This window comes from Paramormyrops kingsleyae, chromosome 9, assembly GCF_048594095.1.
Source record: "Paramormyrops kingsleyae isolate MSU_618 chromosome 9, PKINGS_0.4, whole genome shotgun sequence".
NCBI lineage: Eukaryota > Metazoa > Chordata > Actinopteri > Osteoglossiformes > Mormyridae > Paramormyrops > Paramormyrops kingsleyae.
Window position 1 is genome coordinate 28,452,240 of NC_132805.1, and position 12,381 is coordinate 28,464,620.

Genomic DNA, 12,381 nt, shown 5'->3' on the forward strand with positions numbered 1-12,381 from the left:
TAAAGCACCTCTAGACTTGTAGGGAGCTGCAACATCCGTGCATGTACGGCAGATTAAATCCTTCATCCTTATAGGCGCCATTGTACCATAACAACGGTTATCGCTGCTCGTAAGATCCGTCACGAAAATTTTTAATATCCTATTAAACGTGAAATATATAGCTTGGGAGCAATGGATAAAATGTAGTTTTATGATTAGATATTCGACAAAAAACAGTGTATTACATTTTCCTTAAAAACTCGTCACTCGGGATATGGGCAGGGTTCATTCCCATACAGTTACGCCACTCACACTAATGGATTTAAGTTTATTCTTGTACAGTCACCCCTTTCACATCCAAGGGAGTGAAGTTCATTCCCATGCAGGTGACGAATTGACAACAAGCGGTGCTGCCTCACCATGCGAATTCCGAATGACAGAGCCGTATATGACTGTATATGAGCGCCAACCGGAAGAATAGCGCCGGAGGAAATAACATCCTATTTACAATGATTTTACCCTATGGGTTTCTAAATAAATTACTTCGGGCTAAAATAACACAAGCGATCTAACAGCATTTCACTTTTTATACAAAAAAGACCAAATGGAAGGTAGCGGTGTTTGCAGTTGTGTTGTTTACATTGAGGGAGCAGCTGCGCAGCATGACTGACGAACACGACCAGAGCTCGGCCCGATGCGGGGAGCGATTGTTTTAGCCTGCTTTAACTAAACGTGTGTAAGCAGACGTGGAGCCGTAAGGAGTGCAGTGGTGGGCGTTCATTACAGTCAAAACTCAGTTTTACTGGCGCTGCAAGGCAGACAGTATAGAGTACGGAGGTGTCTGGTTTCTGGAAACGCGTTAATTTCTGTCTGCCTGGAGGAGTCTGCTGTCCCTGCTGTGTTCATCTCCAGTATTTATAGGAATGTGACAGATAGAGCAATGCTCGTGTACTCCAAGGTTACGGTGCAAAGGTTACAGTATTACCAGTGTTTCTATGCCTGTCACGCTTTAATCTGACCTCGTGATTCAAACCGTGGCTGAATACCAGCATTTTTCAGAAGTTCAAAGGTGTAAACAGTCCAGCGAAGTCTATCGCCGCATTCCCATCCAGGAAAAACTGCTGTCGTCCGTGCTGTCCGTGCCCCGTCGGTGGACCACGTTGCTGGTGAGAAACCTGCACTGATTTCCTCAGAGCAGCTCAATCACCTGTAGATGCGGGAGGGGACGGGATGTCTATGATCTCCTTTCTGCGCCGTGCCTTTAGGTGCGTATCTTAGGCCGATCGTTCATCCACAAAATGCATTGATTTTACCTGTAGATTCAGACATCTACGTTTTAAATTAAATGGATAAACAGATAACTTAAATGTATTTATTTGTCACTGCTTCTCATTAAAGCCATATTTAACATGAAGTATGCTTATATTTTCTGATGGTATATAGTGTACATCTCAAATAAAGTTGTATTGATTCATTTGAAGCTGGGGATATGAGCATGCCGCTTTTGCCCTAATCCGTTGACCTGCGTGATGACGGCACCTAAGTCATTCCCCCACATCAGATCCCCAAAAGCTCAGACTGGGTCTCAAATAAGCAGCTTTTCCCTCTAAGGCTCTGTCTCCAGGTAACACCATTCCTTGCATTCCCTCTCTCCCACCCAGGCTGTGTGGCATTCCCGCTATGACTCCGATGTTCCAGCAGAGGGCGTTCTCCGGGGCGGATGCCATCAATGCACTGCGGCCTTTTTACTTCGCCGTGCACCCAGATTTTTTTGGTCAGCACCCCAGGGAACGGGTAAGGGTGCTCCGTACTGAAATGCCATCCGGGAGCCAGGAGGACCTCAAACAGGGCAGGTTTTTGAGGGTCTCTAAGGACATGAGTCTGAGACCTTTGCAGTTCTGGCCGGATTAGTTCCCTCTGGCCTATGTAGTTAATAAATTCAGCCTGAGCTCCCATCGCTGTGCAGAGGTCCATCAGCACAACGTCTCAATGTCTGAGAGCTTCCTTCAGCTTAAAGATAAGAGAAAATGTTCTTTTCAGTGCACCCAAAAGCAAAGATGTACTTGTCATCTGTGAGCTGTTTTTGAAGGCCAAAGATCATGTCAAGAATTAATGAGTCAATTTCAACAGCAGCCTTAGCATTAAGAAGCCTCTCAGCAACATCTCCAGTATATAATGCCATCGGCTTCAGAATATTGCCAAGATCCACAACACAAATTCTTATAATAGCTGTTAAGTGCCTCCACAGTCTGTCTCCCTGCATCTTTCTAACACGGCTGTAATTTCCCTCCTCTGTTTGTAACCACCCCCAATCCAATCTAATTATGAGATGTCATCTTAAAGTAATTTTTGCTATGAAGAAGTATCTGTTTTAACTATACTGTATCTTTACAGCACTTTCTCAACACCAGCATGTGGCGCTGTTTTTTTTTACTCAAACTGTTTATTGTTTTACTGTGGTTTAACTGTGGTTTCTCTTATGCCATGTTCTGATCTTGTTTTAGTACTTTTGTATTGTAAAGCACTTTATATGATGCATAGCTAGAAGTACTTCAAACAAAAAGATACTGTCTTACAATAAACAGTGAAATGATGGTGCAACATTCATAATAATTTACGTTTAATTAATAATCATTCAGTAATAATTAAAGTAATTTCAATTAAAAGAAATGTTAGTTTCATTAATTATGTATCCCATGCAGGGTCATATTGAACCCACCCTCACTCTTATTTAAATTCTATTTCTTTATAGGAAGTGAACGAAAACTCGCTCAAACGGCTCAATGGCTATTTGGAAAATCTGGAGAAACCCGGTTCCCGCTCGCAGAAACCTGCCAAGCTGACGTTCTACGTTAGAGACACATCAGACAATAAGAACGATTCACGTGCGGCAGGTAACTCTGGCCCTGTCTTGTGTGTCTTGGCCAATACTGTACACTTTAATACCAAAGACACCTGCCGCAGCCTGGGTTAACTGACTTGCCTTGTTCCCTGATGGGCTGCTTTAGTTACTTAAAGGGGGTTTTCAAAATGAACATCCCTGTGTTACTCGTGCCTGAGTCTGTTTTCACCGTCAGACAGCCCCAGCTTTCGCTCCGTGAGCTTCACCCTGCACACCAAGGATGTCCTGAGCACCGTTGTGGACGTGCTGAGGTTCTGCAGCTTGTCCGTGGAGCACCTTGAGGAGCTAAAATCCTGCTCGGAGCAGGCCAAGTCCTACCCCAAGGCTGGAGAGCAATTCTACAGGCCCATTAAGTGGGATAAGAGCTACTATATCTTCACGGGCTTCCGGGACCCAGAGCAGGAGCTGGAACAGGCCAAGAGGGTGGAGACCAAGCTGAGGTGCTCTGCCAGGGGACGCGGAAAACGCCACATAATAGTTTCTGGGTTTTTTTTTCCTAGCAGATTAGATTACTCTGGCTTTCCCGGACATCTGTAAATCTACATGCTTTCATGCTTGGAGAGACATTTGAGGTGGCACTCCTTGATCTTTTTTCTGATGCACGTCTCCCTCCAGCACGTGGCTGAGGAACAACGAGGCGGCGGCTGCGAGGAAACAGGAGGACAGCGAGCCGCGGCGGGAGGAGCTGCAAAGGCTGCGGGAGGCGCTGTGCCGGAAGCTGGGCCTCACCGACATCAGGTGACCCTCACACTCAGAGTCACGGGTCTAAATCTAAGATTTCTTGAGCACAGTTTGCAATTGTTCACATGAAAGAATAATTTGAAACGGTTTAAAACAACAAAACTGAAACGTTTAGGGTGAAAGCTGCACACTTTATAAGGATCACAAGGAAAAGTTAGGGACCCCCTGTACAAGATGGATATTTCTAATACCTCTCCTTCACAAGACTCCTTTGTTGGGTTCGGGTTTGAAGTGTGGTCAACACCTGCAATACTCCACTTTCCTGCAGGTGGCAGCGAAGTTGGGGAGTCGCTCACAGATGCTGCCAGTTGCAGAGTTTAAGTCGCCTGTCACAGCAAAGTCCTGACTCGCTGCATAACCTACAAGGTAACAGTAGAGGGCGCCAATTCCCCAAACAAATGATAATTGCTGTAAAAATGATATACAGTCAAACCTCGGTTTGCGAGTAACTTGGTTTCTGAGTGTTTTGCAAGACGAGCAAAATTTTAAAATAAATTTTAACTTGATAAGCAAGCGAGGTCTTGCAATACGAGTATTACGTATATGCTTTGTCTGCCGAGCGTCACGTGATCACAACTGAGCCAATGGTTCTTCTCTCTCTCGCTGCGGGTTTGTGGGTAATCTTTTCCCATGCTTGGTTTCAGTCGGTGTGCCTCACTCGTATAGTCAAGATTTAGTAGAAAAGCACCACCCGAATAAGGGTGTAGCAATGTGAGTGATGAATCTGTTTAACGACAATGCAATGTCCACATTTCCGCAAAATCGAAAAGGAGGCAAAAGCGGCTGTCATTGGATGGGTTCCTTGTTAAAGTCGCACAAAAAGAAAAAGATTCCAGTGAGCCAACAGATAGCAGTGATTCCGTTAGTTACAGTGAAAGTCGTCCTACAAAATATCCCTCCTCTTCTCCTCTCTCTCATCTCTCTCACACCATCCACGATTCTTTTCAAATGTAAAGTGCAGGTTAATCTGTTTTATGTATTTTTACTTCATATTTTGTATTAATAATTTTTATATGAATAATTTTAGGTTGTGGAACGAATCATCTGAGTTTCCATTATTTCTAATGGGAAAATTCGCTTTGATATACAAGTGCTTTGGATTACGAGTACGTTGATGGAACGAATTATGCTTGCAATCCGAGGTTTTACTGTACATTTGTGATGCCCTTAAAACAGGAAAACTATATCCAGATTTTATGTACATGTTTTAAAGTATCACATTTTCAGTGCTACTTTTTAGTATAGTATGATTATGAAATTATTTGTGGTCAGGAAATAGATTTAGAATGAAATCGTGTAGTTAATGTCAGGCATATATAAAAACCAGCAGTGTGTGTAATATTCCCTCAAATTGCTGTCTTATAGGACACACACTTGTATTTGCTGACCAATCAGGGATGAACGCTTCTGGACATGTGATGCTGGGAACCATGGATGTCCATCACCAATGGTCAAAAGTGAGACACATTTATTCTTGTGAAAAATCAGTCACATTTTGCTTTACTTTCATATACATGAGGTTAACGTGGCATTTATCACATGAAAACATCTCAGTTCTGTGGCGGGGCCTCTGGGTTCTCTCTTCATGTAAGCCCACAGTAAGTCTTGGGACAATTGCTTAATTCTGTAACAATGTTGCAAATTCATTCGTTTCATAACAAACGTCCATTGACAAGCATTGATAACGTATCTTCCGCACAGACATTTTCTTTTTATTAAGTGTCACAATTTTGTGACTGACTCATTAAGCTGCCGTTTTGCTATTAATTGCAGTTGTCAGTGGCTCCCAAAGGGATACTTAACACAAATGTTTGGTGCTTTATGTTACTGCAAAGGTGCTACTAATTAAAAACTACCCAAATGAGACTGCTTTCAATAAACTTTTTAACTCTGAGCTCTTTTATAATTATAATTTGGGTTTCAATTTATTATTACTTGAAATGAAGATATTACCTAAAGGTACTGATTGTTTCTATTTTGATATATGTATTTTTTTAAACAAAAGAATAAAGTCATGATTTATTGGTTATAAACAAATCAATTTGCAATATATTTACTGAATTAAGCAAGCATCCCAAGACTTTCTGTGTGCTGTTTATGCAGCTTTTCCACATCCAAAGCAATACAAGAGACTATGTTTCTTTCACGCATTTACAGATATTTATTTATTCATAAAAATGAGGTACAGGTGTGAGAGCGGGTCAGCCAGCTTCCTGGAGCATTTGTTGTTGAGGGCCGAGCTCAAGGGTCCAAAGGTGATGATATCAATCTTCTGACCTCGAGATTCAAACCCACAAGCAGAGATCCCTGAGCCGCTGAACTGCCCCATTCCCCCCCCCCCCAGCTCTTTCAGCGGTTGCCCAGCTACGAGGCTGTCCTGCAGCAGGCCGACTGGCTGAAGGACAGGATCAGCCTGCTGATGGGCGGCATCCAGGTGGTCCACATCGAGAGGCTCGGACCCGTGCTGCCCCTGCAAGACCACTACAGCACCCTCAGCACCTTCCACAAGCGGCTACTGCCTCAGCGACCAGCCCTGCACCCCCGCAGCCTACAGGGCCTCACCATGACACTTGAGAAGTGAGCGCCCCCTAGAGGCCCAGCCCTCTAATTTCATCCAGCAATCTGGTATAATGCTCAGGTACACTTGACTTTTGGGTTGCATGACCTTAGGTAAACCGGGGAACCGGAAGGTAGGGGACACCCAGTGCTGGTGAATTAGACCCCAGTTCCCCCCGACTATGTGAGTTTGGCCTGGTGGAGTCACAGCAGGCCACAGATCAGTATCAGGAGGTTGTGGGATCGCAGCTCCCCCTTAAACCTACCTCCCTCTGCAGTGACTGCTCCAGTCCCCGGCTGCACGAGCTGGGCCATTTCATCATCCCCACGGTATGTGACACTGATGAGCTGCCGGTCTTCCTCCTCAGCCGAGCCCAGGAAGCCCGGAGACTCGTCCAGGACAGAGAGCAGTGAGTGTGCCCCCACATACCGGCCTGTCAGCGCCATGGTCCCCGGAACCACTGCGCTTAGCGCCAGGTCTCTGTCGCCCCCTGCAGGCTGGAGGCGGAGGAGCGGGACATGGTCCAGCGATGCCTGGGCTCACTGTCGCTGCGCAGTCTCCGCAAGGAGCCGAGCGTTAGCAGCAGACGCATGATCCCCTGCTGCCTGCGGCTGATGGAGCAGCGGCTGCCCCAGCTGCAGGGTCTGCGTGTCTGCATATCTCACTTCTACTCCGTCATGCAGGACGGGGACCTCTGCATCCCTTGGGATTGGAGGGGCTGAGGGGGGCCCCCAGAGACTGGAGGGGCCAGTCGTTTAAGGATGCTCTTAGAAGAGGTTCATAGGAAGCTAAACCAGCAGTGTTTCCATGGTGACACTGTCCTGTCGCCTCTCTGTATTCAGGATGGACGTACAGCCTTGGCTGGATGCAGGAACAGACATTTGTCAGCAGTGCCCAACACATCAGTCTGTTCCTTCATCACATCCTGGTTAACATTTGAAGAGAGACCTGTCAGTGCGTACAGACTGTGCACAGCGCCCCCTATGGCTCACAATGCTGCTGTTTTCCTGTATCAGGGGCCTCATCAGCCCCTCCCCCAATCACATGAAGCGCACCCTTATACCTGCGTAGTCAGGAGTATGTAAGTATTACATCTGTGCTCACAGACCATAGTGAACCAGCTGACCTCAGTACTGATGCAGTCCTGCTGCCAGATCATGGGTCTTTGCCCTGCTAAACCCACATAAGCTTCATACCAGGCTCAGTATTTTGGACGTACAGGTCGCGTCCCATCACCGGTTAGCTGCATGAGTGACCCTGATGCACCTTAAGCGTGTGTGTGTGTGTGTGTGTGTGTGTGTGTGTGTGTGCATGGGGCCCTACCTGGGGTGTACACTGCCTTATGCCCGGTGCATGCTGGGATGGGCTCCAGGACCAGATCAGGTGTCAGTGGGCGTGTCCCCTTGTGCCCCGCCCCCACCATCAGCGCGGAAGGAGGAGCGGCATTAGTTACTGCTGATTGTCCATTCGATGCAGTCGGTCCAGAAAGGCTCACAGATCCCTCTCATTCTGAAAGGATGCATTTGATTTCTGCTTTATGTGAACGAGTTGCAGCCAGTGATCAGGGCTGGGCTCAGATACGGGATTAAGGCGGATGGAGTGATGACTGACTCCGTGTTGCTCACTGAGCCAGAGTGATTGGCGCCCTCTTGTGGTCAGCCCGGCTTTTTATGTCATCCTCACCATAAGTGTGAGGCGAAAGATGGCGTGAATTTGTTTGTGAGTTTCACGTTTTCGTGTTTTCCATTTAAAAGTGGCAAATGCTTTTTTGTTTACAGAAAATGATCTAATTGGTGAAATTATATACGTAACATGCCACTTTATTTGTCAGCAATGTCCAACACTGTCAGTGTTAAAATAAAATTTTAAGAAAATAAAACTTGACTTTGCATTGGTACATGTTGTGGAGGTAAATATAAGTGTCAGTATAAGGAACTTAACATGTCTCTTAATGCAGACGTCAGGTCTCAAAGCAGAGTTATTTTACAAAAGTAGCATGTAATGTAATGGCTGCTATTTACACCAATGAACCAAAACACAGACTACTCCCACGTGAAGTGAAAAATGTTGACTATCTTGCAAAAATGGTGCATGTCAAAGTCTGGGATATATTAGATGGAAACTAAGAGTCGGTATTTGTAGTTGACATGTTTGCTCTATACATAACAGGGCTCCATGCTCTGTGTGTCGTAACACGTTACTTCCGAGATCATCAAAATTCTGCCATTTGTGTCACAGAAGCCCTTTTATTGGTTTGTACCACGCAGGATAACTTTATCACTTCCGCATCCACGTGTCTTGGCCACCCAACATCCTGTTGGAGTTTCATGGTTTTTCTCTCCTTGAACCACTCTCAGCTGCTGACCATGACCATGACATGACCATGACCATGACCATGACCGCCCCACAAGCCTTGCTGCTTGAGATGCTCTGTCCCAGTCATCTGGCCTTAATGATTTGTCCCTTATCAGAGTCACTCAGATAGTTATCCCTGACCATTTCTTCCTTCGTTCAACATTTTGACTACAGGTACTGAACATTAGCTTACCATCTAATATCCCAGACCTTAACATGCACCTAATTCACTAGATAATCAACATGATTCACTTTACGTGGGGAGTGGTCATAATGTTTTGGCTCATCAGTTACACACACACATGCACTTCCTCGGACACTCTGTTCCTTTTTCCTTCTGATGGTTGGCAGAGAGCCCCCAGAATCTCGGAGGATATCCAAGAAGCCAGCCTCAGCCTCCTGACTCGCCTCAGCCTCCTGACTCGCCCCAGCCTCCTGACTCGCCTCAGCCTCCTGACTTGCCCCAGCCACAATGCCTACTTGCGTTATTATTGGAAATATCTACCATTCTTATTTATTAAATCCAAACCTGTTAGAATCTTATAGACCTGGATCATGTCCCCCCTCAGTCTCCTTTGCTTGAGGCTGAACAGATTTAGCTCAAATAACCTTTCCTCGTATGACATTCCTCTAAGACCAGGAATCATTCTTGTGGCCCTACGCTGCCCCTTTTCTAAGGCCGCTATGTCCTTTTTAAGATATGGTGACCAAACCTGTACACAATATTCTAGGTGAGGTCTCACCAAGGAATTGTATAATCTTAGCATTACCTCCCTTGACTTAAACTCCACACACCTGGAGATATACCCCAACATCCTATTGGCCTTTTTTTTTGCTTCCCCGCACTGGCGAGAATGAGACATGGAAGCATCAACATACACACCAAGGTCTTTCTCATAATCAGTTACCTTTATTTCAGTAGGTCCCATAAAATACCTGGACTTTATATTTCTGCTCCCTACATGGAGTACCTTACATTTGTCTATGTTAAATTTCATCTGCCAGGTGTCAGCCCAGTCACTAATTAAATTTAGATCCCGCTGTAGCTGCTGAGCCGCTAGTTCAGTATCTGCTACACCACCCACCTTGGTGTCATCTGCAAATTTCACCAGTTTACTGTATATATTGCTGTTGTCACACCCCGCTCCGTACGATCCTAGTGTGTGCCACGCCCCCTCATTATCCACCTGTGCTTCCCCGATTGTGCCCAGCTGTTTCCTGTTTCTTTTGCCTTGTCCTGTGTATATGAGTTTGCGTCTCCCTCAGGTTCCCAGACTTGTCATTGTATTGTCGTGTGTTATCCGTGGAGGTCTTTACCTGTCTGTCTTTTGACAATTAAACCCAGTTTACCTGAAGTCCTGGCTTGCTCTCCTGCTTCCCTGTTCGCCTCCTTCGCCAAACGTGACAGGTGTCTATATCATTTATGTAAATTAGCCTAGTACATCATCAGTTTTCTATTTCAGGATGACCAATCGCCACAGAGAAATTTCAGTTCTCCCACTTACATGGAGGCTCAGCTACGGAAGAGGATTAGGGCCACCATGAAAATATTATTTGAATTCTGACTTTAATGTCAGAATTCTGACTTTTTTCTCAGAATTCTGAGTTTAGAAAAAATGTCAGAATTCAATGACAATTTAAATTCTAATTTAAATAAACATTTAAATAGCATATGTATAACTAATCGTTTACAATGCAATTTGAATTATGATTAAATTATGCATTTAAATGGTTATTTTAAATTATAATTTGAATGACATATTCATTTATTGAATATTGTCACAAAACACCCTCCATACATTTCGCCAAGCCAAGTTAATGTAAAGCTCAGTCTCTGTGAGCCATAGAAAGGCATCGAAAAAGTGATGTGACTGATCTTTTAACAAAGAACAGATACCATGTCATTGTTAAATGGCAAAGATTGTTTCTCCTAAAGTAGCCCTAAATTACCTACATTTTGTTAAGGTTTTCATGTTAGAGGTCTGTATATTTGTAATATTTATAAAACAAAAGTACGTAATTAATAGTAACTGGTGTGTCCATGTAGGCTGTTTGAGTGCTGACAAGTCTAACTGAAGACACCTTTGAACTGTAAGATTTATTTATTCACCTCGAATTAAATTCTAATAGCGGCGCCTTTACAGCACCCTGCCGGCATAAGTGGTTTTACTCCACAATAAAGATAAATATTTTGATTAATTAATTATAACATTCTGTAGGAGTATTAACATGATTTAAGGAAGCCAACGTTAAGTTGCGGATACAGGAGTCGCCGTGTGTCCCCTGTTATATGAGAGCAGCTGTAAAATGACTGGTCAGAGTCCACAGTCCAGTGGAGACTGTGAGGGAGCGCTGATCATCTCTGATTAACTTCATGTCCGGTGGAGACTGTGAGGGAACGCTCATCCTCTCTGATCAACTTCATGTCCGGTGGAGACTGTGAGGGAACGCTCATCCTCTCTGATTAACTTCGTGTCTGGTGGAGACTGTGAGGGAACGCTCATTCTCTCTGATTGATGACTTTCTAAAATATAAACACTTTAAAGTGAAGGCATATGGAAAGCTTTCGCAACACATTGCATTACACTTGCTCTCTCAAATGTGACATTATTATTATTATTATTATTATTCTCTCAATTGACGTCTTACTCTGATGCTTAGTTCTGAGGGATGGCTTGTTCTAGTAAGGTTCTGGGTGCTGTGATGAACCTTCCACTTCCTGATGATGGATCTAACAGTGCTTAACCGGACATTCAAACTCTTCTATTTTTTTGTAGCCATTTCCTGCTTTGTGCATTTCAATCAATTTGTTTCGCAGTAGAATGCTCCTTTGTCTTCATTTTTGCAGTGATTGTCCAACAAAGACAATGGCCCTTCGAAAGATGCAGAGAGAAACATCAGGACTAATCTCCAGTTCCTAATTACCTTTAATTATAGTCTAATAACTGTCACCTTTGTGTTGTTTGTGATTAATCTGTCATTTGTGTAAACCTGGAGCTTCCAAAGCACAGGACACTGAATACTTGTGCAAACAGCATGTACCATATTTTCATCTTTTTAACGTTAGTAGACAACTGACGTATTTTGGCGTTTAAAACAATGCCGAAGCAAAATAATTCTCACCATAGATCTTAAGAAAATTGTGTGCGTGTATGTATGTATGTATGTATGTGTGTGTGTGTGTATATATATATATATATATATATATATATATATATATATATATATATATATATATATAAAAAAAATTATACTGTTGACAATCATCATGACTTTCAAGAGGGTTGAATACTTTTGAAAGCCAGCATATGCTGTGTTTTAAGTAATGGAAAGAACAATCCGGCATAAGAATTTTATTGTATTACCTGAATGTACGGCAATAGAAATGTAAACATGCATATTTGTGACATCCTTGGTAGGGGCCCATCTTCCAGTGCCCATCTTCCAGTGCCCTTCCTACTCTTACAGTCTCTGTTCTAAGATGCTGTGGCTGTACATCCACATACACGGCTCACAGTTTGGAAGAAACTAAAGAGAGTGATGTAAAATCTTTTGTATATAAAACATGTGACTGGCAGGAGGCAACAAGAACTCAAGCAGCTACAAAGTCTTTTTGATTTCCAAAGTATTTTACAATATAATGCAATTTTTATAGAAAACAATAAATGATTTGAAATGAGTCAGTAATGTGCCACTGATTTCAGAATTACAATAAACTTTATTACAGGAACCTGATAAATGCTGTTATGCACAAATGTCAAATTGATGAGAGACATTCAAAGCATTGGAAATTAATTGAAATATACAGAGTAACAGAGTATTTTATTGTAACTTAATATTCGACCCC

At 43.6% G+C, this 12,381-nt stretch overlaps 1 protein-coding gene across 3 annotated transcripts; it reads left to right on the forward strand.

Moving 5' to 3' along the window:
- The first annotated feature begins 168 nt into the window (after nt 1-168).
- Nucleotides 169-8,058, forward strand: tcaim (T cell activation inhibitor, mitochondrial). Of its 3 annotated transcripts, none has more exons than XM_023806169.2 (10): nt 169-1,244; nt 1,641-1,773; nt 2,732-2,873; nt 3,057-3,321; nt 3,497-3,619; nt 3,891-3,988; nt 4,988-5,079; nt 5,967-6,199; nt 6,457-6,588; nt 6,656-8,058. In XM_023806169.2, the coding sequence occupies exons 1-10, from the start codon at nt 1,210-1,212 to the stop codon at nt 6,771-6,773; spliced, it is 1,371 nt and encodes a 456-aa protein (XP_023661937.1). In that variant the 5' UTR covers nt 169-1,209; the 3' UTR covers nt 6,774-8,058. The 3 variants fall into 3 exon arrangements, with proteins under 3 accessions (XP_023661937.1, XP_023661935.1, XP_023661936.1); XM_023806167.2 differs by having other exon boundaries at nt 174-1,244; nt 6,676-8,058; XM_023806168.2 differs by having other exon boundaries at nt 174-1,145; nt 6,676-8,058.
- The last annotated feature ends 4,323 nt before the right edge of the window (nt 8,059-12,381 follow it).